This window comes from Mytilus galloprovincialis, chromosome 1 (assembly GCF_965363235.1).
Source record: "Mytilus galloprovincialis chromosome 1, xbMytGall1.hap1.1, whole genome shotgun sequence".
NCBI lineage: Eukaryota > Metazoa > Mollusca > Bivalvia > Mytilida > Mytilidae > Mytilus > Mytilus galloprovincialis.
Genome location: NC_134838.1, coordinates 65,994,733 through 66,019,789, shown reverse-complemented (window position 1 = coordinate 66,019,789; position 25,057 = coordinate 65,994,733). Strand labels below are relative to the sequence as shown.

The window sequence follows — 25,057 nt, the reverse complement described above, 5'->3', positions numbered from 1 at the left end:
TCTAGAAGATAGTCAGTGACCACTTTCAATTTTTTTTTATTATTTCTAATTTTTTGAAAACTGAGTGGATTCAGGAACATTATACTGTTCAGGTCAGGTGGATTGCGGCGCCCTGGCCGTCACTACGACTCCTTTGCCCCTGAAAAGTGGATCGACATATATCATGTCCACCATTGTTTTATATGTTGTGCGTATTTTGTGTGAATTTTTACAAAATACAATATGTACGCAATATTTACTCTATATATAGAAGAACAATACCAAAAAACTGAAAATGTCAAGCCATAAGTTATTTATAACCGTGAGATGGGTTTGCCAATGAAATTGTTATGAAATGAAAATATGAAAATGTCCTACATTTTATTGTTTTTAATTTGATTTTTTGCTTGAAAAGGCACTTTTAAACTTTAAAAAGGATTTTAACAGTTAGCCGTGGTTTTATAAACTAAAGAAAAAAAAACACGGAATTAATAACGTTCTTGTTACCATAAATTGTTTTATATATTACTTTTAACAAAGGCTCGCACCGAATCTCTTAATTTTAAACAGTTAAAGTTAATCAATTACAAATAACTGACTAGTGGTTAACATTGAAAATAAAATATCAATAATGTAGGCGACTGACCACATATATTATTTTGATATTAAATTTTTGGTGCAAGTTATGACCAATGACAATAGCGGAAAATCGTGTGTGCGATACCAGTTGAAAAGCGAAAATGGAATCTGCAAAGGTAACGTCAAAATTTGGTATTTGTCATTTGACAAGTCCTTTATGGCCACTAATTTGTCTAGAATTACAGACAGTCGCTTCAATTTTCTTTTTTTCTATACGTAGTCCATACTTAGTCTGATATTGAGTCTAATTATATGACAGACCGGCTTAATGAGTAGCATGACCTGTCTGCTAGTTTAGAAGTTATCCTGTTATATTATTATGCAGTTTTGTGTTTTCTTTGTGCAATGTCTTGACTTGTTCTTAGAAAATTATGAAGTTCTCAACATAAGTTTTTAAATTAAGATGTTATGAGTCGAACTTTAACTGACATTATATTTGTATACTTTTAAATTAAAATGTATATTTAACATCAACATGATAATGAGTCATTGATATTTTTAAATCAATGATCAGTTATCCCGCTTTATTTATTGCCATATATTACTGTCTCAAACACAAATCAGCCAAATTTACCTTCCAATTTTGAAAGGAAGTACGCCCTTGACTTGAGCTGTTGAGAGTTGCTGACATTAATACATCCTTATGTCTGTGTGTTACATTTTAGTGTTATGTCATTGTTCTTCTCTTATATTTAATGCGTTTCCCTCGGTTTTAGTTTGTTACCCCGATTTTGTTTTTTGTCCATGGATTTATGAGTTTTGAACAGCGGTATACTACTGTTGCCTTTATTTATGGGATTATGATTATAATGAGATATATTGAATGCAAAAAGGTTGCCCCCCTCCCCCCAATGGGGAACATTTCCCTAAATGAAGAACGATTCCTCATTTGAGTAATCATTTGAAAGAGCTATAAAACAAAATATTCTTTTTTTTTTAAACCAATTTTAACAGCCTTAAATCAACAGCTTCAGCAATGATCATAAATTGTAGTATGTTTCCTGTAAGTTTCAGTAGAAACAAGCTATTTTTACATCCCTTCCAAGTAAAGTATTGCTCACTTTTCCTTAAGCTTCTGAAACAATTGTTTTTTCTTCCCTTCTTAATCCAATAAAAAGGTTTTGCTTCCCCTTTAAATGTTTAAAACATTTTTGTTTTTTCTCTCAACATCATTGAACATGAAAACAAAATAAAATAAAATTGTACATATTTAAATGTATGTCATTTATCGTGTTTATGTACATGTAAATATTTAATTTAAAAATTGTTGCATCTTTCAAAAATTCAAAATCCTTTTTCATATAACATGTTAACCAAACTTATTAGACACTGATAAACATTTTCAAGTTCTAGTTCTATGTTTAATGCACTTGGACTTTTTCATGAAACTGGCTCTCTAGTCATGCTAGTAAAAGATGAAAAGAAAAACAAAATGTAGAATCACAGCCTTCCAGACAATGCCAGAAGGAACCTAAAAACCCTGATACTTTTAATTATAAACTACTGACCATCAGATATGTCAGACAGTAGCAGAAAATAAAAACTTAGACATCTTAGACTTAATCAACTAAAATCAGCCTGTTCAGTCATGTCAGTACTAAAACTCAAAATCAAAGTGATTTTTAATAAATTATTTACTTCACATTTGATTTTAATCAACTTAGGTTATAGAAAGGCAGGCCATGGAAAAATGAATGTCGGTTTCCCAATACATGTGAAAGTTATTCTGTGGTACAGCAGCCTACCAGACAGGAAAAATCTTTCATTTTATTTTTATTTTTTCGTGAAAAAAAGTCGACAAACAGGTAGAAGCTATGTGAAACTAAAGGATTGATAATTGAGCAATGTTGCAACTCTTTTAAGAGATCATCAGACAATTCTAGAAAGCATGATCATGATGATTCATAATTGTCAATAGAGACAAAAGCAACATTTTTTTTTATCATTTTGCAAATAAAGGAAAATTTTTAAGAATTGAACCATAGAGTAAAAACAGACCAAAACTGTAGGGTAAGCATGGTAAGGGGAAACACACAATCATTTTTGCATGGCCCTATTACATTTGTACTACAGTGATCGGGAAGGACGTGCGCTCTGCGCCTAAAGCGCATATCGCCCAGAAATGGCGCATATAGTGACAAATGTAAGCGCCCACGTGGCGCACAATATTTTTCACTTCATTTGGAAACGTTTAGATATCGTCAAATAGATTTCCGATCGTGTGCCGCCATGTGTATGTACACAACTGTGTAATGTTCCTCCAATGTTAGGAGCACCTATATTTTTTTGGGACGTCTCGGGTGATTTCGTATGGTTATAATAGAACCATGCGGTATACCTGATTACCCAAAAAACGTAATTGACCATCATTCATGATATCATTTTTTATAAACAACTTTAAATTTGTAAAATTTGGCTAGTACAGACGAGATTTATCTTTTAAGTTAGTTTAGCTTGCTATTATTTCAATTGAAAACCCCTCAATTTGGCCAAAGCCTTTTTATCAAGATAGTTTTTGTCTCCATAAAAGGCATTTAACTGTCCTTGTCATTTTTTGGTCTTTGGCTTGTTTTGACATTTTGTAAACATGCCTTCAGCGAATTGTTGTTTAGTTCTATCAATTATTGATACTCTCTACTGTTATTCTTGTCATCGTGATGAAGTAATAATAATACAAGAAGTGCAGAGGAAATGCCAGAAACGTCCTCTAATAGGGAACGTCTGGAATAAAGTATGGTATCGACGAAGACCCAAATTTAATGTAAAAAAAATCATGAACATGAACAAGGCAACAGTACCAGTTTAACATGTTTAAACACTGTAAATAAAGGTTATCTTAAATATTGTCAGGTTTGGAAGAAGTTATTGTATATTCATTGAAATTGAAATTACAAAATCACAGCAACAATATCCATGATATTATTTAAAATCATAAAGGTAAGTACCACCACCTCTTTGCCGAAAAATACAATTTTTAATTTTTGTTTACTGTAGTCAATTTAAATGGCCCACTCATTTGACAACATATTTTTGGGGGCCCTGGGCCCATATAGAGAAAAAATCCTTCCAGAACACTGTTACTAACTGAATTCTTTGTCAAGTAATGTCATGAATGCATGGAATGTCTATAAGTATAATTTTTTAAATGAATTTAAATGTCTTTTTTTAAATTACAGAATGCCATGATGACTGGCATGAAATTCAGTATTGAGCCACTAAAAGAACCTCTTGGTTTCATTAAGCTTTTACAGTTTGTAAGTATAATATTAAAGTTTTTGTGCATTGAAAGGTCTTTTTTGATTTACAGAATGCTATGAGCTTCAGTATTGAGCCACTAAAAGAACCGAGAGGTTTCATTAAGGTTATTCAGTGGGTGAGTAACATAGATGTTGTTAAATGTTGTACACTATATAGGCTAATATAGCTGTGTGTTTATTCTAGTTTTCTACATTAGCTAGATGTATTAGTTGGGGTGGGGTGGTTGATTTCACAATTTTGTATCATACAAAAGATGTTTTAACCCCCTTTGGTCTCTGCATTTTTGTGCCTGTTCCAAGTCAAGAGCCTCTGGCATGGTTAGTCTTGTATGTTCTTTTAATTTTAGATCATTTTTACATGTACATGTTTCCAAGTTTGTTTTGATGTTAATTTTCACTGAACTACATTTAGTACACATTTTTGTTAAGGGCGAGCTGAAGCCTACCTATGGTGCAGGATTTTCTCATTGTGTTGAAGATCTATTGGTGGCCTTGGGCTGCCCTTTAGTCAGGTTGTTGTTTCATTGACATGCTCCCCATTCCATTCTCAAATTCATGTATCAAATTATTAATTGATGATGGTTTACACACATGTGTAGCACAAGTCATTTAGCTATGTCTAATAGTATGTTGTTACATATTTATTTTCACTTTATAGTCCCCATATAAATCTTAGTCTCAAGATTAGTTAGATTACAATGACAAATATGTACTTGATGCAGAATGGAATGCAATAATTTGTTGTGCTTGGTTGACCTTTTTTTTCAATGTACTACAAATGTAAATGTACATTTACAAAAGTTGGCTAAATCTGTCATGGTTGAAAGCAGTGTCTGCTTATGTTAAAGCTGGTGAAGACATGGTAAATGCTTCACCTGTTTGATGTTTCATAATCTTGCATTGGCTTTAGTGATTCCAAAGGATACCATATATAGGTCAAGGTCAAGGATAAGTTACAAAATGGATACAGAAGTCTGCATGTTTTAAATCAAAGAAAGACAACTCTTGGTTATCAGATGTCATTTAACTATTGATCATCAATTGGATATATGCAGTGAAAACAAAAAAGAAACGTTTTTGAGGTTTACTATTTGTGATGTTAAAATATTTTAGAAAAGAAGAAAAAAAATATTCATGTACTCAATGAATCAACATTGTCACTTAATTCATAATCAATCCTAATTACAATTTAGCTGGCTGTCTCATTGATGTCATTATACCCCCGCTTTGAAAAAAGGGGGGTATACTGTTTTACCTCTGTCTGTCCTTCCGTCAGTCCGTCCGTCCCATGAATATTTTTCGTCGCATTTTTCTCAGGAACTACAATATAAGGATTTCTGAAATTTGGTTTCAGGGTTTATATAAGTCTGCTACACTGTTTGATGCCTTTTCAGATTCATCACTCGACAACTTCCTGTTTACGGAAAAAACTTGTATTATTTTACACATGATAACCAAGTTGAAAATTTTCGTCACATTTTTCTCAGGAACTACAATACAAGGATTTCTGAAATTTTGTTTCAAGGTTTATATAAGTATGCTATACCGTGTGATGCGTTTTCAGATTCATCACTCAACAACTTCCTGTTTACCGAACACTTGTACTATTTTACACATGATAACCAAGTTGAAAATTTCCGTCACATTTTTCTCAGGAACTACAATACAAGGATTTCTGAAATTTGGTTTCAGGATTTATACAAGTCAGCTATACCGTGTGATGCGTTTTCAGATTCATCACTCGATAACTTCCTGTTTACCGAACACTTGTATTATTTTACACATGATAACCAAGTTGAAAATTTCCGTCACATTTTTCTCAGGAACTACAATACAAGGATTTCTGAAATTTTGTTTCAAGGTTTATATAAGTATGCTATACCGTGTGATGCGTTTTCAGATTCATCACTCAACAACTTCCTGTTTACCGAACACTTGTACTATTTTACACATGATAACCAAGTTGAAAATTTCCGTCACATTTTTCTCAGGAACTACAATACAAGGATTTCTGAAATTTGGTTTCAGGATTTATACAAGTCAGCTATACCGTGTGATGCATTTTCAGATTCATCACTCAACAACTTCCTGTTTACCGAACACTTGCATATTTTTACACTATTAAAATTATCCACTTGCGGCGGGGGTATCATCAGTGAGCAGTAGCTCACAGTTTCACTTGTTGATCATGTTTTGATTGGAAAAAAAAAAAAATTTGTGGGTGATCAATCCCTGAAGAGCACACTTTTTTAGCATTTTTTTTTTAGAATTTAACATGCATCAGTCAGAGCTCAGACATAAACAAGTCTATTTCTGTTTTTGACTTAAAGAAGTCAAAACATGTATTCTTTATAAAAATGTGTTTTCAATTTTAGACTTATCTAAGTCACAAAATGACAGACTTGTTTAGGTCTATTTATGTTGATGAAAAAACTAAACTTGACTTGGTGGCCAAACTACACCACCTTTGACAGTAAAAACCTGTCTGAGAGTTCACAAGGACTTGATCTATCTATATTTAATTATCTAATTGAACATCCTTACTAAACACAGATGTTTTACCTCATTAAGTGTGGATCCAGGTGGTTGCATTGTAAGGTTAATTAACATGATCCCCGATTTTTCAGACTCTCATTCATATTTTTCTTTAGAAGACAAGGCATTGGCTTTCAATGTTGTCATTATTTGATTTAGATGCATGACCTTTTTATAAGTATGCGTGGGTCTTGAAGTTGACCAATTTTGGTAACTTATGGACTTGTAGGAGTTGATATTTGCAACTTTTTGATTCTGGTCAATCATTTCTTGCTTAACAATATTTGACTTATTTAAGTCGTATTTTGTCTTGCATTAAAGGGAGACAAATCCTAAAACTTACAAATTTAGACATCTATAAGTCAAAAGCAGATTCAGACTTATTTATGTCTGAGCTCTGACTGTGCATATAAAGCATGTAGTAGCATAAATGTATGTAATAAAACAACTATTTTGATCTTTTATTAAAATTCTTCTGAGTTGGAAGACATTGAAGATGAACTTAAGTGTTTTTGAAAATTAATTTAAAAGAAAATAAAAAATCAGATTTTGTCATAAAAAATTACAGGAAATTAAACTTTAATTTTTGTTGACAATGTTTTTATGTTTCTTTTCTGTTTCTTTTCAATATTTTTTAAAAAGCTCATTGAGAGACTTTATTTAGCCTTTTGCTTCAATGTGTTTTCTCTGTGCTTTTCATGTGAGTATTCACTTCGAAATAGCCATGATAACCAATACATAAGCTTACATACATGTACCTGTACAAAATGATGTACATGTTGTTAATTTGTTAAAAATAAATAGAATAAATATCTGTGACTGACTTTACCTATACTTGTTACTGGCAAATATGAAATTTATCTTACAAGTACATGAAGATTCATATAAATCCAAATCATCATTATCATTTTCCCATGTAGTGACTCTTTAGATATTTCATACAGCTATTTATATTAAAAAAATACATGAAGATTTTCTGGAATGACAAAATTTCATGCAATTCTGCTACTTTAAAATATAATTAGTAGTACTGTAGCTAGTTTACTGTTTTCCAAGTTTTATTTGGATCTTAGTTTAATTTCAATCTGTAATCTTTTTTGTTATATAAACATGATAAAGAGATTTATATATCACCAGATTGGATACTAATATACAAATGACCTGAAGTTCAACCTTATTTGGGATCTTATGGATATAGTAGTGTCATTTGTTATTGTACCACATCTCTTTATTTTGATATGCAGAATGCTTTAGGAATTAAAAGCTAAGAGGAAGTTCATGACTAACAATTCATTTCAATGATAAATTGCAGTAGGTTGGCTAGTGGTTGAGATTAGAATCTTTAATGGCCAGCTATACATGTATATTGGTCTTATATTTATTCAATACTGGTCAACTAGGCAGAAGGCTGATTTCTACCAGCACCACTTTGTATATTATAACTTGTAAAGGACCTTTTTGATTAGAGTAAACAACATGTAATCTACAAAGACATTGAAATTAAAAAGTGAAATTGTCAATAATAAATGATGAACATAAAGAGGTTATTTGTGAAAACTGACATTAAAAATATATTTTTACAGTGGATGAAACATTTCGGTTGTTCTGCATCACTCGAATATTTTCTGCCAGGAAATTAAAATTATATAAGGGAATAGACATGAGAATACAAAAATAGTCATGTGACAGTAAAGAAAGATGTTCCTGTCTGGCTATTTATTCAAGCTGTACACTGAAATTAAATGTCACTAATTTTATAGTTTTACAGTAGTCATTGATTATTTATAAAACAAATTATCTAGTTAACGGAAAAACTCAGTAGTTGAAATAAGATCATTGAAATGGTTTGAATTATAAATGATTTTCCTCAATTAAGTCATGTAAGTCCAAGTTAAATTCTGTAATAGAAAGATACTTAGATTTGTACATAACAATTTTTTACTGTCAGTATGAAAAGATTCAGAATTTATTTTCAGTCATAATGTAGATATCATGACCACAGTGAAATTACGAAATTGACAGGAGTGCAGTCCTCATGATGAGAATTGGTTGACATTTCACATCCATTTTTAATGTCATTTGGACATTGGTTAAATATCATTATAAATCGGTAAAGTCCAGTAAAAATGTTACCTTACATGTATATTTGTGGCTGTCATATTAATCATGCACCATCAAGAAGCCTTTAAAAAAAATATAATAATAAACATTTATAACTTATCATATTTTTCTTCCTAAGATAAAATTTATATGGGAATATTAAACTTCTATACCACAGAGTTAACTTTCAGCACATTTATCATGTTTATCTTTTAAACGTCTATGCCGTTTTTCAATCCGAATGACAGGAAAGATGAATATTTATAGTAGAATGCCATCTCCATCACTACAACGTTTTATTTTCCCTTATTTTATGTCTTTAATCATACTATATTTAGCTGCTGTCATGCTTGGTTTACTTTTTAACAAATAAGGATGGTAATAAATATTATCCATTTATTTATTTGTACCAGCGTAACTTTATCATTAGATGAATAATTGGTATTTCATAAATGGACACGATCGTAGAGGGAAAAATTATTCAAGGCGTTTTTCCTGGGAAATCAGTATTCTATAGATCATAACGGAATTAGAGGCTGGGATTTCATTTCACGTTTCTACAGAATTACAGAACGACCTTTTCAATTAGAATTTTCTCTGTTTTCATTAATGCGTTGTTGTCAGATTTACGGACAAATCTATTAAGGGGTTCAATAAGAACAGTTTTTTATGGATTGCAAATGTTTTGTTCAATTTTGAATAAAAAAAAGTTAATACTATTGGATTGATATAACAGAATTGTTCGATTAGATTAAGAAAGTTGATATTATATTTGGTTCATAAGCAAAGAATAATGAAAACAATTTTACCTTAATTACAGAAATGTTTTACCCTTATTCAGGCCTCTAGACTGATTGAAATCCTGGAAATAAGCGTGACATAAATCATAAAATAGGACATTGTTAATATAGAATTAAGAAGGTATAGTATGATTGCCAATGAGACAACTCTCCGCCATAGACCAAATGAAAAAGAAGTTAGTAATCAATAGAGTATAGGACATCATTCAGTAGGTACCAATGAGACAACTCTCTACCATAGACCAAATGAAAAAGAAGTTAGTAATCAATAGAGTATAGGACATCATTCAGTAGGTACCAATGGTTTTTAGATGAAAAGCAAAATCTTACTTAATTTTCAATATTAGATTAAATTAAGGCACAGAACAAGATAAACATATAAGGTTCTTCTTCTGTTGTGACCTTTAGTGAAGGGTTTGGAATTATATCCTAAGGGACACAAATATAGTCAGATGAGATTTAGAGGTCAACATAATAGTCTTTTATAAAAGTCAGCAGTAACAATATACTTGTATACATGTAGTATGTGTATACAATAAGTCAAGCTAGTTTTCCTGCCGAAAGTCGTTGGTTCTCTATCAATCTATACGTCAAACACTAAATTGCTGATAGTCGTAAAGATATTGAATGAATTGAACTTCATGTAAGACAGTATCAAAGATCTGCAAAAAAACCTATAAATTCACCAAGAATGAAAAAAAACATTATGATATGACATGATGTAACTTTTCTTCTGTGTTGGATGGGGTCATAGGTATGTTACTGTGTTAAAATAGTAATCTTTTTTTCAGATCTTGTCTCCTGATTCTATTAATATCAATCAGTTGACTTAAACTTCTAAATAATTTGGTCTCTGATGGAGAGTTGTCTCATTGGTAATCATACCTCATTGCTCATCATCTTTTTATATCAATGTATTTTGGATGCTCCTTATACCATAAAAACAGTTAAAGACCCTTGAAGATTTATTTTTCAACCTGGATATTTCTGCACTTAAATAATTATATTTTTTAGTACACTGTAACCTTTTTACATCACTGCCAATCTAGAAATAGTTTTATATAATACAATTAGACATCATGTTTTCCTGTGATAATTTTAGAATTCGAAAAGCTTGGAGGATTCTTTTATTCAAATTTGTCTTCCAAGATTGTCACTCATGATTGTTTTGATCGGTTTCCTGAAAAAATGTCGTTTAAACTAATTACTTTGAAGCATTGAAAATGTAATTTTGTAACTTGAAAGATTTCCGTCACCAATTAGGATGATATTGCCTACCATAGAAATATTGATTGGAATATAACACTTATTATATGAAATGTACGAGAGTAAAAAACAACCAAGTTGGGAGAATTTAGTCCGAAGTTGCATTGTACAAAGAATAGAAAGTTTGAACATAAGCTTAATTAAGCAGTTTTCATACCACCGTTGGAGTTTCAAAAAAAAAAAAAGGTTTAAATGAGCTTTTGGCATGTAAAATTTATTGTGAAGACTTCTGTTGAACTGTTTACAGACAGTTTTTATCAAACGATACTTTGATACAATTATAACATGTATAAATAAATGATGCATATTGCATATATGAATTTATATTAATTTTTTTTATTTTAATAGTAATAAAACTTAAGGGTGGTTATGTATAATAGCAATGTATTCAACATTTCCGTAGTACAATCTAGTAACCTGCTAAAAAACAATTTATTATTACAGTAGAATAAACTCATATATGAAACTGTATTGAATGAATCCTACATTGCATGCAGTGTCAGTGTGTTTTATAGTTCAGCTATAATATTCAGTATTGGTACATGTATTTTCATTTCTAGGAGTTTATTTTTTGTGTACAGCTGATTAAATCAATTAATGATTGTTTCAAGTGAAAAAAAAATAGTTTCCATTCTATGAACTGACATATCACGTTATGACAGATCAATAGCTGTTGTTGGACACTTCAAATTGCAAAATTTTATTTTATAAATGGCCAGGTAGACTACAACTTATTCTTAGGAAAGGTTTTATTTCTTAATAATAAAAGAATTAAACTATTTCTTAGAAAACCTTTTGAAAAGGAAATTTATAAATAAATGAAACTTGCATCATTGAAATAGAGGCAAAATGAAAACAAATTTTTGATGAATATCAACATTGATTTACAGAGAACTATAACACAGTTTGACACAGATGGGTTAACGTTACATAATGGTTTCCTTCTATTAGGAGTTAATGCTTCATAATGTTAGTGGTTTATCAAATATTCCCTGAAGGCTGCAGAAGATACATTTTTGTTCTATTTCATTACTGGAATAAGGCACCATTTCTTTAAATTTAAGGAAGATTGCTAGACTTTTACAGTTTTATTATTCAAATTCTGGAATTTTGCAGCATTCTTTGTAAAAGCATGTAATCATGTTAATATAATGATGGTGAATTACTACTTGCAGAGACAAACCGTTAACTATACCTGTGTTTAACTAAATCAATTCGATTGAATTCTATAAAAAGAACTGTTAAAAAAATGTGTTTGTAGCTGAAATATCAATGAATATAGCTAAAATGATGCACCTTTGGTTCAGGTGACTTTTCTAAAGATTTCATCAAAGCAATTCGTATTTTATCTGAAAAAAAATAAATAGCTCTTCATAACATTGAATTTGATCATTTATAAGAGAATTGGTTAACCTAACAGAATGGTCTTAGCTAGTTTCTAAGCAATTGGGGGTCATATGATATAGGTCATAGTTTTTGTTATGGTGTATTGTATATTAAGATCTAGTTGTTTCCTTAGATTAGATAGCTTAGACTATGTTATTGTCGACAGTATACTGCTTTGCATTGCAATTTGCAGTACAGTGAAACCTGTCTTAAATGAATCCTAGTAACCTGGGCAACTTGTCTACAATGAAATCTATGAGAACATGGAAAGTGAAATTCTAGAGAAATTTTAACTGCATAAACTTTATCCTTTAAGGTGGTATAGGTGTCTAAATTAAAAATGATAGAATTTATTCATACTTTGCCAAAACATAGTTTATTTAAGGAATGACGGTAATATTTTTTCTGTCTATGAAGAAATAACATAAAAAATTTGGTGCACACTGAATAACGCGCGTAACGGGTTATTTAACAGTGTGCACCACATTTTTTATGTTATTTCGAATAAACAGAAAAAATATTACAGTCATTTCTTATAATTTAATTCTAATTCCATTTTAAACCGTAGAAAACCTTGAAAAAACGTTGATGACGTCACGGTCACATGACTTAAATTATGTCTATGGTCTGATAACAAAATAACGTCGGCCAATCAGAAGACGCGTTACATCCAAAATTTATTTATATTGATATATGTTCAAAAATATAATAAAAATAATAGGTCACCGCACATTTTCTCAAGCTACATGTTGTGATAGATTATACAGTAAAAAAAACATCATTATGTGAATAGAAGCTAAACTAAATTATAGAATTGTAAAATAAAATACTAGAAGATAGCTTTTGGAAAATGCTTTCAGAATATCAAAAGAAAAGATAGGGTCATCGTGCGTTTTTTCCAGCAAAAATACAAAATAGCAAAATTCCATGTAGATCTCGATTCCTTCAGAAAATGCATTATTTCAGAGTTACCTCCCCGTAAAATGCCAATTTAAAAAAATTTGAAAATCAAGCAAAAATAATCTATACTGGTAAAAATATTAATATTTTTAAGGTAAAATCTTATAATTTTTTTTTTTAAATGCAAATTCATATTACATTGTATTAGGTATCTGCATTCCTGCATCAAATTTTGCTAACTTGATTGAAAATCTGGACCTAAGATCCTCCTGTTTTTTACAATCCAAGATGGCGAAAGACACCCATCTAAACTGAACAAAATCCAACGTCTCTCAGGGGGTTTGTGAATGCTGTTTTCACTGTATTTGTCTATTTTGCCTCCAATCAGACAGTAACAAGCTTGGATTACTGTCATCATTATAAAATGTCTCATTTTGATTAGTGTATTTATCAGACAAATTTAATTTCCTTCCCATTTTTCTGATTTGATTGCCGACCAGGAACTAATTTCCTTGTTTTAAGTACGCTTTCTTAGAATTCTGATAAACAGACAATTGTTATAGTATTTGAAGGACTCATTTTATCAAGTTTCTGTTTAACACTTTCATTGCAGGTTTTACATTTTATATCAAATTTATAGTTGATGACTTGATGTTATGCAGACTAAGATTGCTACATGAAATTAATTTCATATAAGGTTTTTTTACTTGGGACAGAAAAAAATGAAACTTAAGTTAATAAATTTTAGTTTGTGTATCCTGTCTATGCTCATGATGCTAGGAGGCAGTTTGATTTGATTAAAATTATTGAATGGTCTGTGTGTCCAAACAATTATAAGGTTAAAGTGTGTTTTTTTTTTGTGGTCAAACTACAGTTTTGTGACTCTAAAACTATAGCAATTACTGTGGACTCATTTAATTTTAGTGGGTACCAATTTTTGTGGATTAGGGAAAACTTGCATGTTCGTGGATATTTGATTTCAGGATTTTGATGCAGTCTAACAACATTGTACAAGCCTGTATAGCAAATCTGTCATTTGTGGAACAATTAATTTCGTGGTTCACCTGTAACCGCAAAATCCACGAAAATTGGAATCCAACGAAAATTAATGAATTCACAGTAAACAAAAATTGACTAGGGCAGAATTAGTCAGATAACTAATCTATCTGAATACCTCAAAATTAAAAAAAAATGTGTCCACCTCTTTTGAATTATTTGCCCCTAAATGTTTAAAAGTTTTGTCTGCATTTCTCTGCCATTGTTTCAAAAACTAGAGGAGCTAGGTTAAAAGTGTAAATTACAAAAATTGGAGAAAAATCTGTTGACTTTATTAGGAGTTATTGCCCCTGTAAAAAAAATCAACAAAACTAATCTTGAAGTGTCATTGTTGTTGCCATGTTTATGTTTTCTATTGACAGCATTAACCCCTTAAAAATTGTATTCCTTACTTTGAAGTTCTCCAAAAGTACATTGTCAATTTATTACAGTACAATGTTCATTATGTTATGATTAGCTTGAAGACTTCATTGATGATTTAATGCAGATTACTTAAGAGAAATTTTGTCAAAAGGATGGGGAATTTATGAATTTGGAGACAGAAATTAATGACATTCATCAAAGCACATATAATGGTGCATTTACTGTGACAACATCAATATTGTCGGAGCGATAATAATTCTCAGAAAATAAGTACTGTTTGACAGGTCTCCCTGACTGCATACCATTAGTAAAATCTTTCTGATTATACTGGTGTGTCTAATTCGATAATTCATTATTATTAACTCTAAAGAATCTTGCTGGCCTCCGTTGTTATATATTGTTGTCCTATTGACTATTGATGGTAACTTATCAGAATGGTCCCAATTAAGTATCTGTATGGTCATAATTGTATTGTTTAATCTTAATTTTTTTTTAGAAAAGTTGTCCCAGAAAAAAGAGTAAAGCATTATCATTTCAATTATCAATTATTGGCAATTTTCTTTTCATCAGGTTTTTGTTGAGCCTGCAACTTTTGTTGCAAAAAGTTCGACATAGAGATAGTGATCCGGCGGCAGCTATGGCAGCGGCAGCGGCGGTGTTAGCTAACTTCTTAAAAGCTTGATATTTTAGAAGGTGGAAGACCTGGATGCTTCATACTTTGTATATAGATGCCTCATGTTACAAAGTTTCCGTTAGTTACATGTCCAATGTCCTTGACCTTATTTTCATGGTTCAGTGACTACTTGTAAAAAAAGATAAGATTTTTAGCTCACCTGGCCCAAAGTTCCCATCACTTGGTGTCCGGCGTCACCGTCGTCCGTCGTCATCGTTAACTTTTACAAAAATCTTCTCCTCTGAAACTGTTGGGCCAAATTTAACCAAACTTGGCCATAATCATCATTGGGGTATCTAGTGTAAAAAATGTGTGGCGTGACCTGGCCAACCAACCAAGATGGCCGCCATGGCTAAAAATAAAACATAGGGGTAAAATGCAGTTTTTGGCTTATAACTCAAAAACCAAAGCATTTAGAGCAAATCTGACAGGAGTGAAATTGTTTATCAGGTCAAGATCTATCTGCCCTGAAATTATCAGATGAATCGGAAAACCCGTTGTTGGGTTGCTGCCTCAGAATTAGAAATTTTAAGGAAATTTTGCAGTTTTTGGTCATCTTGAATATTATTATAGATAGAGGTAAACTGTAAACAGCAATAATGTTCAGCAAAGTAAGGTCTACAAATAAGTCAAACATGACCAAAATTGTCAGTTGATCCCTTTAGGAGTTATTGCCCTTTATAGTCAATTTTTAACCATTTTTCTAAAATTTATGTATTCTTTTAAAAAATCTTCTCTAGACTACCAGGCCAAATTTAACCAAACTTAGCCACAATCATCAATGGGGTATCTAGTTTAAAAAATGTGTGGCGTGACCTTGCCAACAAACCAAGATGGCCGCCATGGCTAAAAATAGAACATAGGGGTAAAATGTAGATTTGGCTTATAGCTCTGAAACCAAAGCATTAAGAGCAAATCTGACGGGGCTTAATTGTTTATCAGGTCAAGATCTATCTGCTCTGATATTTTCAGACAAACAGACAAACCGTTGTTGGGTTGCTGCCCCAGAATTAGTAATTTTAAGGAAATTTTACAGTTTTTATAAGACAGCAAAAATTGAAAATTTTTTGGTCGTATATTAGTATCAAGTTGGCGTCGTCATCATCGGCGTCATCGTCGTTATCGTCCGAATACTTTTAGTTTTCGCACTCTAACTTTAGTAAAAGTGAATAGAAATGTATGAAATTTAAACACAAGGTTTATGACCATTAAAGGAAGGTTGGGATTGATTATGGGAGTTGAGGTCCCAACAGTTTAGGAATTAGGGGCCAAAAAGGGGCCCACATAAGCATTATTCTTGGTTTTTGCACCATAACTTTAGTATAAGTAAATAGAAATCTAAGAAATTTAAACACAAGGTTTAAGACCATAAAAGGAAGGTTGGGTTTGATTTTGGGAGTTTTGGTCCCAACAGTTTAGGAATAAGGGGCCCAAAGGGTCCAAAATTGAACTTTGTTTGATTTCATCAAAAATTGAATAATTGGGGTTCTTTGATATGCCAAATCTAACTGTGTATGTAGATTCTTAATTTTTGGTCCCGTTTTCAAATTGGTCTACATTAAAGTCCAAAGGGTCCAAAATTAAACTAAGTTTGATTTTAACAAAAATTGAATTCTTGGGCTTTTTTGATATGCTGAATCTAAACATGTACTTAAATTTTTGATTATGGGCCCAGTTTTCAAGTTGGTTCAAATCAGGATCCAAAATTATTATATTAAGTATTGTGCAATAGCAAGAAATTTTCAATTGCACAGTATTCAGCAATAGCAAAAAAATTTCAATTGCACAGTATTGCGCAATAGCAAGAAATCTTCAGTTGCACAGTATTGTGCAATAGCAAATATTTTCAATTGCACAGTATTGCGCAATAGCAAGAAATTTTCAATTGGAGTTATCTTTCTTTGTCCAGAATAGTAGTTGATCGATCAACTTAAATCATTGTTTTATACAATATACAATGTATATTCACTTTTACTACCAACTGATAAATTAAAACAATCTTTACCATTCAGTGATAACAAGCACTTTATTTTACATTTTAATATTTTATGATGTATTTAAATGAGTAGTTATTGTTGCAAACTCCATTAGAAATTTGAATTGAGATCAGTTTTGGCAAAAGGGAAAGGGGGATGTGAAAAAAAAGGGGGGGGGGGGTTAAATTTTTCTCATTTCAGATTTCATAAATAAAAAGAAAATTTCTTCAAACATTTTTTTGAGAGGATTAATATTCAACAGCATAGTGAATTGCTCAAAGGCAAAAAAAATATATTAAGTTCATTAGACCACATTCATTCTGTGTCAGAAACCTATGGGGGCTGTGTCAACTATTTAATCACAATCCAAATTTAGAGCTGAATCCAGCTTGAATGTTGTGTCCATACTTGCCCCAACCGTTCAGGGTTCAACCTCTGCGGTCGTATAAAGCTGCGCCCTGCGAAGAATCTGGTTGGTTATTATCTTGAATATTATTATAGATAGAGATAAACTGTAAACAGCAATAACGTTCAGCAAAGTAAGATCTACAAATAAGTCAAACATGATCAAAATTGTCAATTGACCCCTTTAGGAGTTATTGCCCTTTATATTCATTTTTTAACAATTTTCATTAATTTTTGTAAATTTTTGTAAATTTTTAGAAAATATTTTCCACTGTAATTACTGGGCCAAGTTCATTATAGATAGAGATAATTGTAGCAACAAGAATGTTCAGTAAATTTAGATCTACAAACACATCATGATCACCAAAACACAATTTTGTCATGAATTTATCTGTCTCTGTTGTTTAATATGCACATAGACCAAGGTGAGCGACACAGGCTCTTGAGAGCCTCTAGTTTGTAATGTTAAATTCTCTCTTATCATAAGTAATAGGATAACTATATTTGGTATGTGCGTACCTTGCAAGGTCCTCCTGCCCGTCAGACAGTTTTCACTTGACCTCGACCTCATTTCATGGATCAGTGAACAAGGTTAAGTTTTGATGGTCCGTTCCTAATCTCAGATACTATAAGTAATAGATCTAGTATATTCGGTGTATGGAAAAACTGTAAGGTGTACATGTCCAACTGGCAGGTGGCATCTGACCTTGACCTCATTTTCATGGTTCAGTGGTTATAGTAAAGTGTTTGTGTTTTAGTCTGTTTTTCTTATACTATATGCAATAGGTCTACTATATTTAGTGTATGGAATGATTGTAAGGTGTAACTGTCTAGATGACATGTGTCATCTGACCTTGACCTCATTTTCATTGTTCAGTGGTCAAAGGTAAGTTTTTGAGTTTTAGTCTATTTTTCTAATACTATATGCAATAGATCAACTATATTTTGTATATAGGAATATTTTACAATGTTGTATGAACTATATGTCTGTGCAGGTATTATTTGACCTTGACCTCATTTTAATGGTTCATTGCAAAGTGTTAAGTAATTGTGTTTTGGTCTGTTTTCTCAATTTATAAGCAACAGGTCAACTAAATTTGTTGTATGGAAGAATAAATGTTAGCTGTACATGTCTGCCTGGCATGGTTCATCTAACCTTGACCTCATTTTCATGGTTCATTGATCAATGTTTAGTTTTCTTTGTTAATGTTGAGTTTATGTGACAGTTGTAATAAAGTTTTATATTTAGGACTATGAACATAATATGAATGATTAGTAAAGAAGGCTAGACATTTCAGTGTGTGCACTTTTGTTTGTTTTTGTAGAATAAAATTTTTGCTTGCTAACACCTGTAGTAAGATCTGTTCTTTCGTCACCACCCTTAATGAATGATCTTCAAGTGATGGAATCTTTTTATAACATATACTTATACTGAATGAAATAGATTAGCAACATATATTAAATGAATTGAAATTTCTCAAATTTAAAAATACAAATAAAAATTCTGATTAGTGATATCCTGGCTGTGTTTAAGACCCATTGGTGGCCTTTGGTTGTTTTCTGCTCTTTGGTCAAGTTGTTGTCTCTTTGTCATAGTTTTCTGTAGTGTGCCCTATTTCTGTTGATGCTAACTAGCCACTACCTCTCCAGTTCTTCTCCATGTCATTTTAGGTCTTCCTCTTTTTCTTTTACCTTCTGGGGTCCAGTGGAGTGTGCATGCTGTCTTTGTGATATCATCCTGGTCTTTCCATAGGACATGTCTTCTCTACCTCCAGTGTCTTCCCATTATATAAATCAATATGTGTTGCTAAACTTTTGTACTCAGTATATTTGTCCTGAATTAAAAATCTATTACTTAATTGTATTGCCATTACTGGGGACAGTAATGATGATTAAATTGTCACCCTGATAACAAATTAATAGGATGTGTGTGTAAATGTAATGTATAGAAAATTAATGGACAGATTTAAAGTTATTAGAGAAGATATATAAGGTCATAAAATCAAAGTCCAATTATGGGTGGTTTTACAGAATCGATATGTTCTGTTCAAGTCACCAGACCAAGAGGTGTCATGCAGACTATGTCACCAGGATTCTGTTTAAAACAAACCAAATGGTTTTATCGGAAAATTAATCTCCTTAATAGATAATGTACTATGAAAATAACTTCATGCAGCTATTTAGAAATATTAATGTCATATGGTAATACCGGTAGGTCAAAATGATGATCTTCTCTAACAATTTATTTGGCATATCTTTATGGACAGGACTCTTTTGATATAACCTTTAGATTTCTTTTGCAATTTGTGTTATTTGTTTGTTGTCTCATTGACAGATACCTTTAAGGTGGTACCTAACACTACAGGGAGATAACTCTGTAAAATCAGCTAAACGTTTTAATTATGTTGTGTTGTTAAGGGAATATTAAGCTTCTCAATGATCAAAATGAGTGTTTGTCAAACTGCTATATAACCAGTGTAATTTTTCTGATAAAACGGTTGGTTCAAATTTTTTGAAATTTTTATATTATTGTAAAAGGGTCAAAGTAAATACTTTGTCAAAATTTTATGAAAATTAAACGAGCCAAATTAATTTTAGTTAAAGTGTTGGGTACCACCTTAAAATACTTTTATTTATCTTATCCTTCCTAGCCTGCAATGGTGACTTAAGAATAGAAATATGGTAACTTAAGTCTTCTTCTGACTGGCAGTAAAACTATTGCCAAAGTGGGACATCCATTTTGCTGTACTGGATGTAGAAGTACAAATGTACACAGCCACGTCTGGTCAGAATAAGGATGTTTAATCTTTTGCCAAGTGTTAAGAGCTTGCCATACTCTCTAAAATTGAGAAAGGAAATGGTGAATATGTCAAAGCGACAACCACCCGACCATAGAGCAAACAACAGCCGAAGGCAACCAATGGGTCTTCAATGTAGCGAGAATTCCCGCACCCGTAGGTGTCCTTCAGCTGGCCCCTAAAATATGCATAATAGTACAGTGATAATGGACGTCATACTAAACTCCGAATTATACACAAGAAACTAAAATTTAAAATCATACAAGACTAACAAAGGCCAGAGGCTCCTGACTTGGGACAGGCGCAAAATTGCGGCGGGGTTAAACATGTTTATGAGATCTCAACCCTCCCCCTATACCTCTAGCCAATGTAGAAAAGTAAAACAATAACAATACGCACATTAAAATTCAGTTCAAGAGAAGTCCGAGTCTGATGTCAAAAGATGTAACAAAAGAAAATAAATAAAATGACAATAATACATAAATAACAACAGACTACTAGCAGTTAACTGACATGCCAGCTCCAGACCTCAATTAAACTGATTGAAAGATTATGTCTTCATCATATGAATATCAGGTACAATCCCTCCCGTTAGGGGTTTAGTATCATACTATCATAAAATATATGAGAAGAACATAACCCGTGTCATGCCAACAACTGTTTTTTTAGAAATAAATGTGTTTAGTTCCGATGCAAAGACCCTATCAGTGAATCAATGTTAAAGCCAAAATATGCAATCTTTAATGACCTGACAACAGTATCGTAACTATATCCCCTTTTAATAAGTCTATTTAAAGGTTTTGTTAGTTTCTGCATATTTAGAACTCTTAATACATCTCTTGGGGGTCCCTAGCTGGTCTGTTGCCTGAGTATGGAAACCATTTTCATTGTCCAAAAATTTAAAGGATGCATTGAAAGCATTTTCATTGTCAAATAGGATGAGTAGGAAGATACCACATTTCCTTTGATCTTTGTCTCCTGCAATGGATGTTAAGTAAAATTTTCCTTACAATCTAGATGTCTGTTTATAGCTATAATTGTTGTTTTTTTCTATAAACTCTTCATTTAAGAGGCTTAATCTGTGGTGAAATTGGCCTCTACTCATGTAACAAAATGTTGTGAAGACTTACATCAAAAGTAACCAGAAGTAATAAATATGCTGGTTAATTTATGAAATCTATACCAACAGGTATTTTCACCTATAACAATGTATAAACTGAAGATATTTCAAATTTTTGCTCTAAAATATCAGATTTGAAAATAGAAAAAACAGGCCTTGAAAGGTTATCGAGTAGTCTCATCTCAGCTGCAGGGTGACACTTTATAGGAATTGCTGAATCTTTATATGCCTGGATACCAATTGCTGTTGAATTGGGAAATGTCGTTTTATCGTTGAAATTTGATTTTGTGGTTTTGCAAAAGTTGATACATTTTATTAAACAAGACCTTAAGAAAATATTTACTTTAACATTTAAATTGTGTGATTACTGTATTCTAATGAAACCAATGAAAATTGGTACCCTACAAATAATAATGAACCTACATTAAGTATTATGAAAACAGGGCACAAGCTTAATTATCTAAATACCTTCACAGTTCTGTTGTCGTCGTTGGATAATTCCAATACAGTCATTGTTTAATGGAAGTATTGAGAATCAGATATGCGAGTTATTAGTCGAGCTTTGTCTATTTGTGAAGGAGGATAATAAATTGTTCACATTATCAGTTGACGATGGATGTAAAATGATTGTTACTATTATTTTTCTAAAAGTTGTAAATCTGGTAAGACACAGTTTGAATATTGATTGTGTTTAAATTAAAATACTAATTGTGCATTCATTTCGAGGATTTTGAGAATGTGTCAACAGTCATGCTTAAGTTTTTGTAATTTTTTCTGTTTTTTTTTTCAATTTTGAAAATAAGATTATATATCTGAGCCTGTTTTATTGTAACATTTTTACATAGTTATATTATTAGTGGTTTTAGTGCTATACTTTTATCTTTAAAAAAAACGCAGCAAATTATCCTGTTGAATAAACAGGGAAAAATAGATTTTAAAGTTAATCTCTTTAACTTGTATTTATTTTTGAACCTGCACTTGACATACTTGAAACATGAAATTCAAAATAAACTTTTCGTATTTGATGTATCAAAATTATGGAAAAAGGGAGGTGTAGTACTTCCATTGTAAGGTGCATGCAGCCATTGGCATTTAATAAATAATGATTTTTGCAGTAAAAGAAATGTGGATTAATTTTATACGAGATGAAGAAAAATCATGTTTGTAGAGAAAATCACCAATTGAAATTATTTTATGTAAATTTAAAATTAGTTAAGTTTAATAACATGAAAAACAATAAAACATCAAGGAATTAAGAATTTATACTTTCCTAAATTATTAAATGCATTATCCTTTGTTAAAATTATTTGACAGAAAAACAAAACACTGAACTTCTAAAAAACAATCCTCAACATTTATTGAAACTGAATATTTGATAACAAATTTATAAACTACCAATTACCTGACTTGATACAGAACATTTTAAGAGAAAAAATTGGGTTGAACCTAGTTTTTAATTTATGGCTAGCAAAACCTCCCACTTATATAGCAATGCTAAAAATACAGCTAAAATAACAACATTATGTGACAGGAATACAGTAAATATATAAACATACAGAAAATCAGATTAGTTAAAAAGTATTCGTAAATAAATTGATAATTCATATACGAGATTCCTTTCATTAAGGTGGTACCTAACACTTTAACTAAAATAAATTTGGCTCAGATATATAATCTTATTTTCAGTGGATGTGGCACTTTGTCGAAAATTTTAAGAAAATTAAACGAGCCAAATTAATTTTGACAAAGTATTTACCTTGGCCCTTTGACAAAAATGTAAAAATTTCAAAAAATTTTAACCAACCGTTTAATCAGAAAAATTACACTGGTTATATAGCAATTTGACAAACACTTATTTTGATCATTGAGAAGCTTAATATTCCCATATAAACACACCGTCATTAAAATGTTCTGCTGATTTTACAGAGTTATCTCCCTGTAGTGTTAGGTACCACCTTAAACATTAGTCTCTTGTATTTGTAGTTTTCCAGATTTGTGTTTGAATGCTAAAACATTTACAATTTGTAACAATATTGACCTTTTCTGTTTTTAAATCCTGACAACAGGATGAATTGCTTCAGTCACTTTTGATTTAGTCTTAACAACCTATTATAAATGACTTAAATCTAGCCAATGGTGAGTCTCTAGTGCTTTATTCATAAATTTCCTGCATGATTCTATGCAGATACTTCTGATACATGTACAAAATTTATAAAACTTATTTTTGAAAATACAATATTGTAAAAGAAAGGCATTAAATACTTAAGGAATATTCAAACTTATACTTAGTTGAAAACAAATTGACAATGCCATGGCAGAAAATGAAATACGATCAACAACAAACAGCAGTTCACAAAACAAAACATAAAACACTTAAGTCTTAGCAACACAAACTCCACAAACAAACAGGGTTGTGAATAGTAGTACTTTAATTTGAAGAATTCCAGCATTTGTATTTTTTTTTTATATACATTGTATAAGCAAAATGCATGCACATTTATTTACTTGGTATAAGCCAAATCTTATACTTTGAATTAAAAAAAAAAAAGATTATAACATTGTATTCTAAATTATATACCCTTCTATTATCTTTATTGACTCAGGTTTGAATTAAAACTATTGACCTAACAGCAAACATACATTGAAATTAATGATTTTATATTTGAATGGTATTTTATCATGCAAGCAGTGCATGCACTCGTTAGTACTTTGAATCTGTGGTGAACTGTAATTCAGCTTTAAGCAGTTGACTAAAATTAAGGTCTAACACCCTGTTATGTGAAATAGTGGGTAAAACATACTTGGGGATCTCAAAAACTAAAAGTTGAAATGCAAATAGACATAACTGCAGACTGACTGCCATAAGAAAAAATAATGGACACAGAAAACTTAAGATATTTAGCAGCATTATCATGAACTTCAACAAATAACCATTGGTGAATTCAGGTCAGCAGTTCCTGTTTTACAAAGTGGTGCCTGTCATGAAACTTTTGTCAGAGGTTTAAAAATGTATGCTTTTTCATGGCCTAAAAAAATTTGAACAAAACTTTTGAAAAGTTCAATTGGTAAAAAACATAATATTTCTTCTATTGAAGCATGTCTTTTGCAGGCTTATTTTGGATTCTTTTTTACAATGGCTTAATAACTTTCAAATTGAGGTTTAATTTTAAATTAGATTAAGTGTCGTGAATATAAACTGAAAATATTAAGTACTTATAGTGATTCTATGTTTTTTGTTCCATTAACGCATTTTCTCGAACCAGTTCCTATATCCACATTTTCACATACTCCTTAAAACAATTTTTAAGCATCCTTTTATTCTTTAATATAATGAATAAGTGAAAAGTTTATGCTTGTCATTCTCATAATCCCTTGATGGGAAAATTAAAGATTTTTCCTTTAAAAATAATTTTGATGGCCTGTGATCATATTGCTAAAGGTTTCTAATAATCCCTTGACAGTTCACATTTCTAACTAGTCAGCTAAGTATGACAGTGTGTTGTATTGGAATCAAGATCATGGATACTCTTTTGATTTGGAATCAAGATCACCAATACACTTTGATTGTTCTCAACTTGAAGCATATGACAATTCTATAATCATTAAGCACTGATAGGGGGTTTAACCACTTGATTCAAACTCAGATGAGATACTTGTGTAAAAGTCATTTTTCTTTTGAAGCTTTCCTACTATTAATGATTTTTTTTGAGAGATGAAATTCACGTATAATTAAGATCTTCTACTTGTTTAGATAATGAACGAAGGAAATCTATGGTTTCTATTGATGAAAAGTTTTAAAAGATT

The 25,057-nt window shown here is 31.2% G+C and overlaps 1 protein-coding gene across 2 annotated transcripts in view; it reads left to right on the top strand.

The window, feature by feature from the left end:
* Positions 1–593: 593 nt before the first annotated feature.
* The window catches only part of LOC143081928 (synaptophysin-like), a 33,981-nt gene continuing 9,517 nt past the window's right edge, over positions 594–25,057 (top strand). Inside the window, exons 1-2 of one of the 2 annotated variants that reach the window (XM_076257570.1) lie at positions 594–734; positions 3,795–3,872. In XM_076257570.1, coding sequence (XP_076113685.1) covers positions 720–734; positions 3,795–3,872 — 93 coding nt within the window. In that variant the 5' untranslated portion in view covers positions 594–719. Of the gene's footprint in view, positions 735–3,794; positions 3,873–3,925; positions 3,992–25,057 lie in introns of both variants that reach the window. The other variant, XM_076257574.1, reaches the window with a different exon arrangement.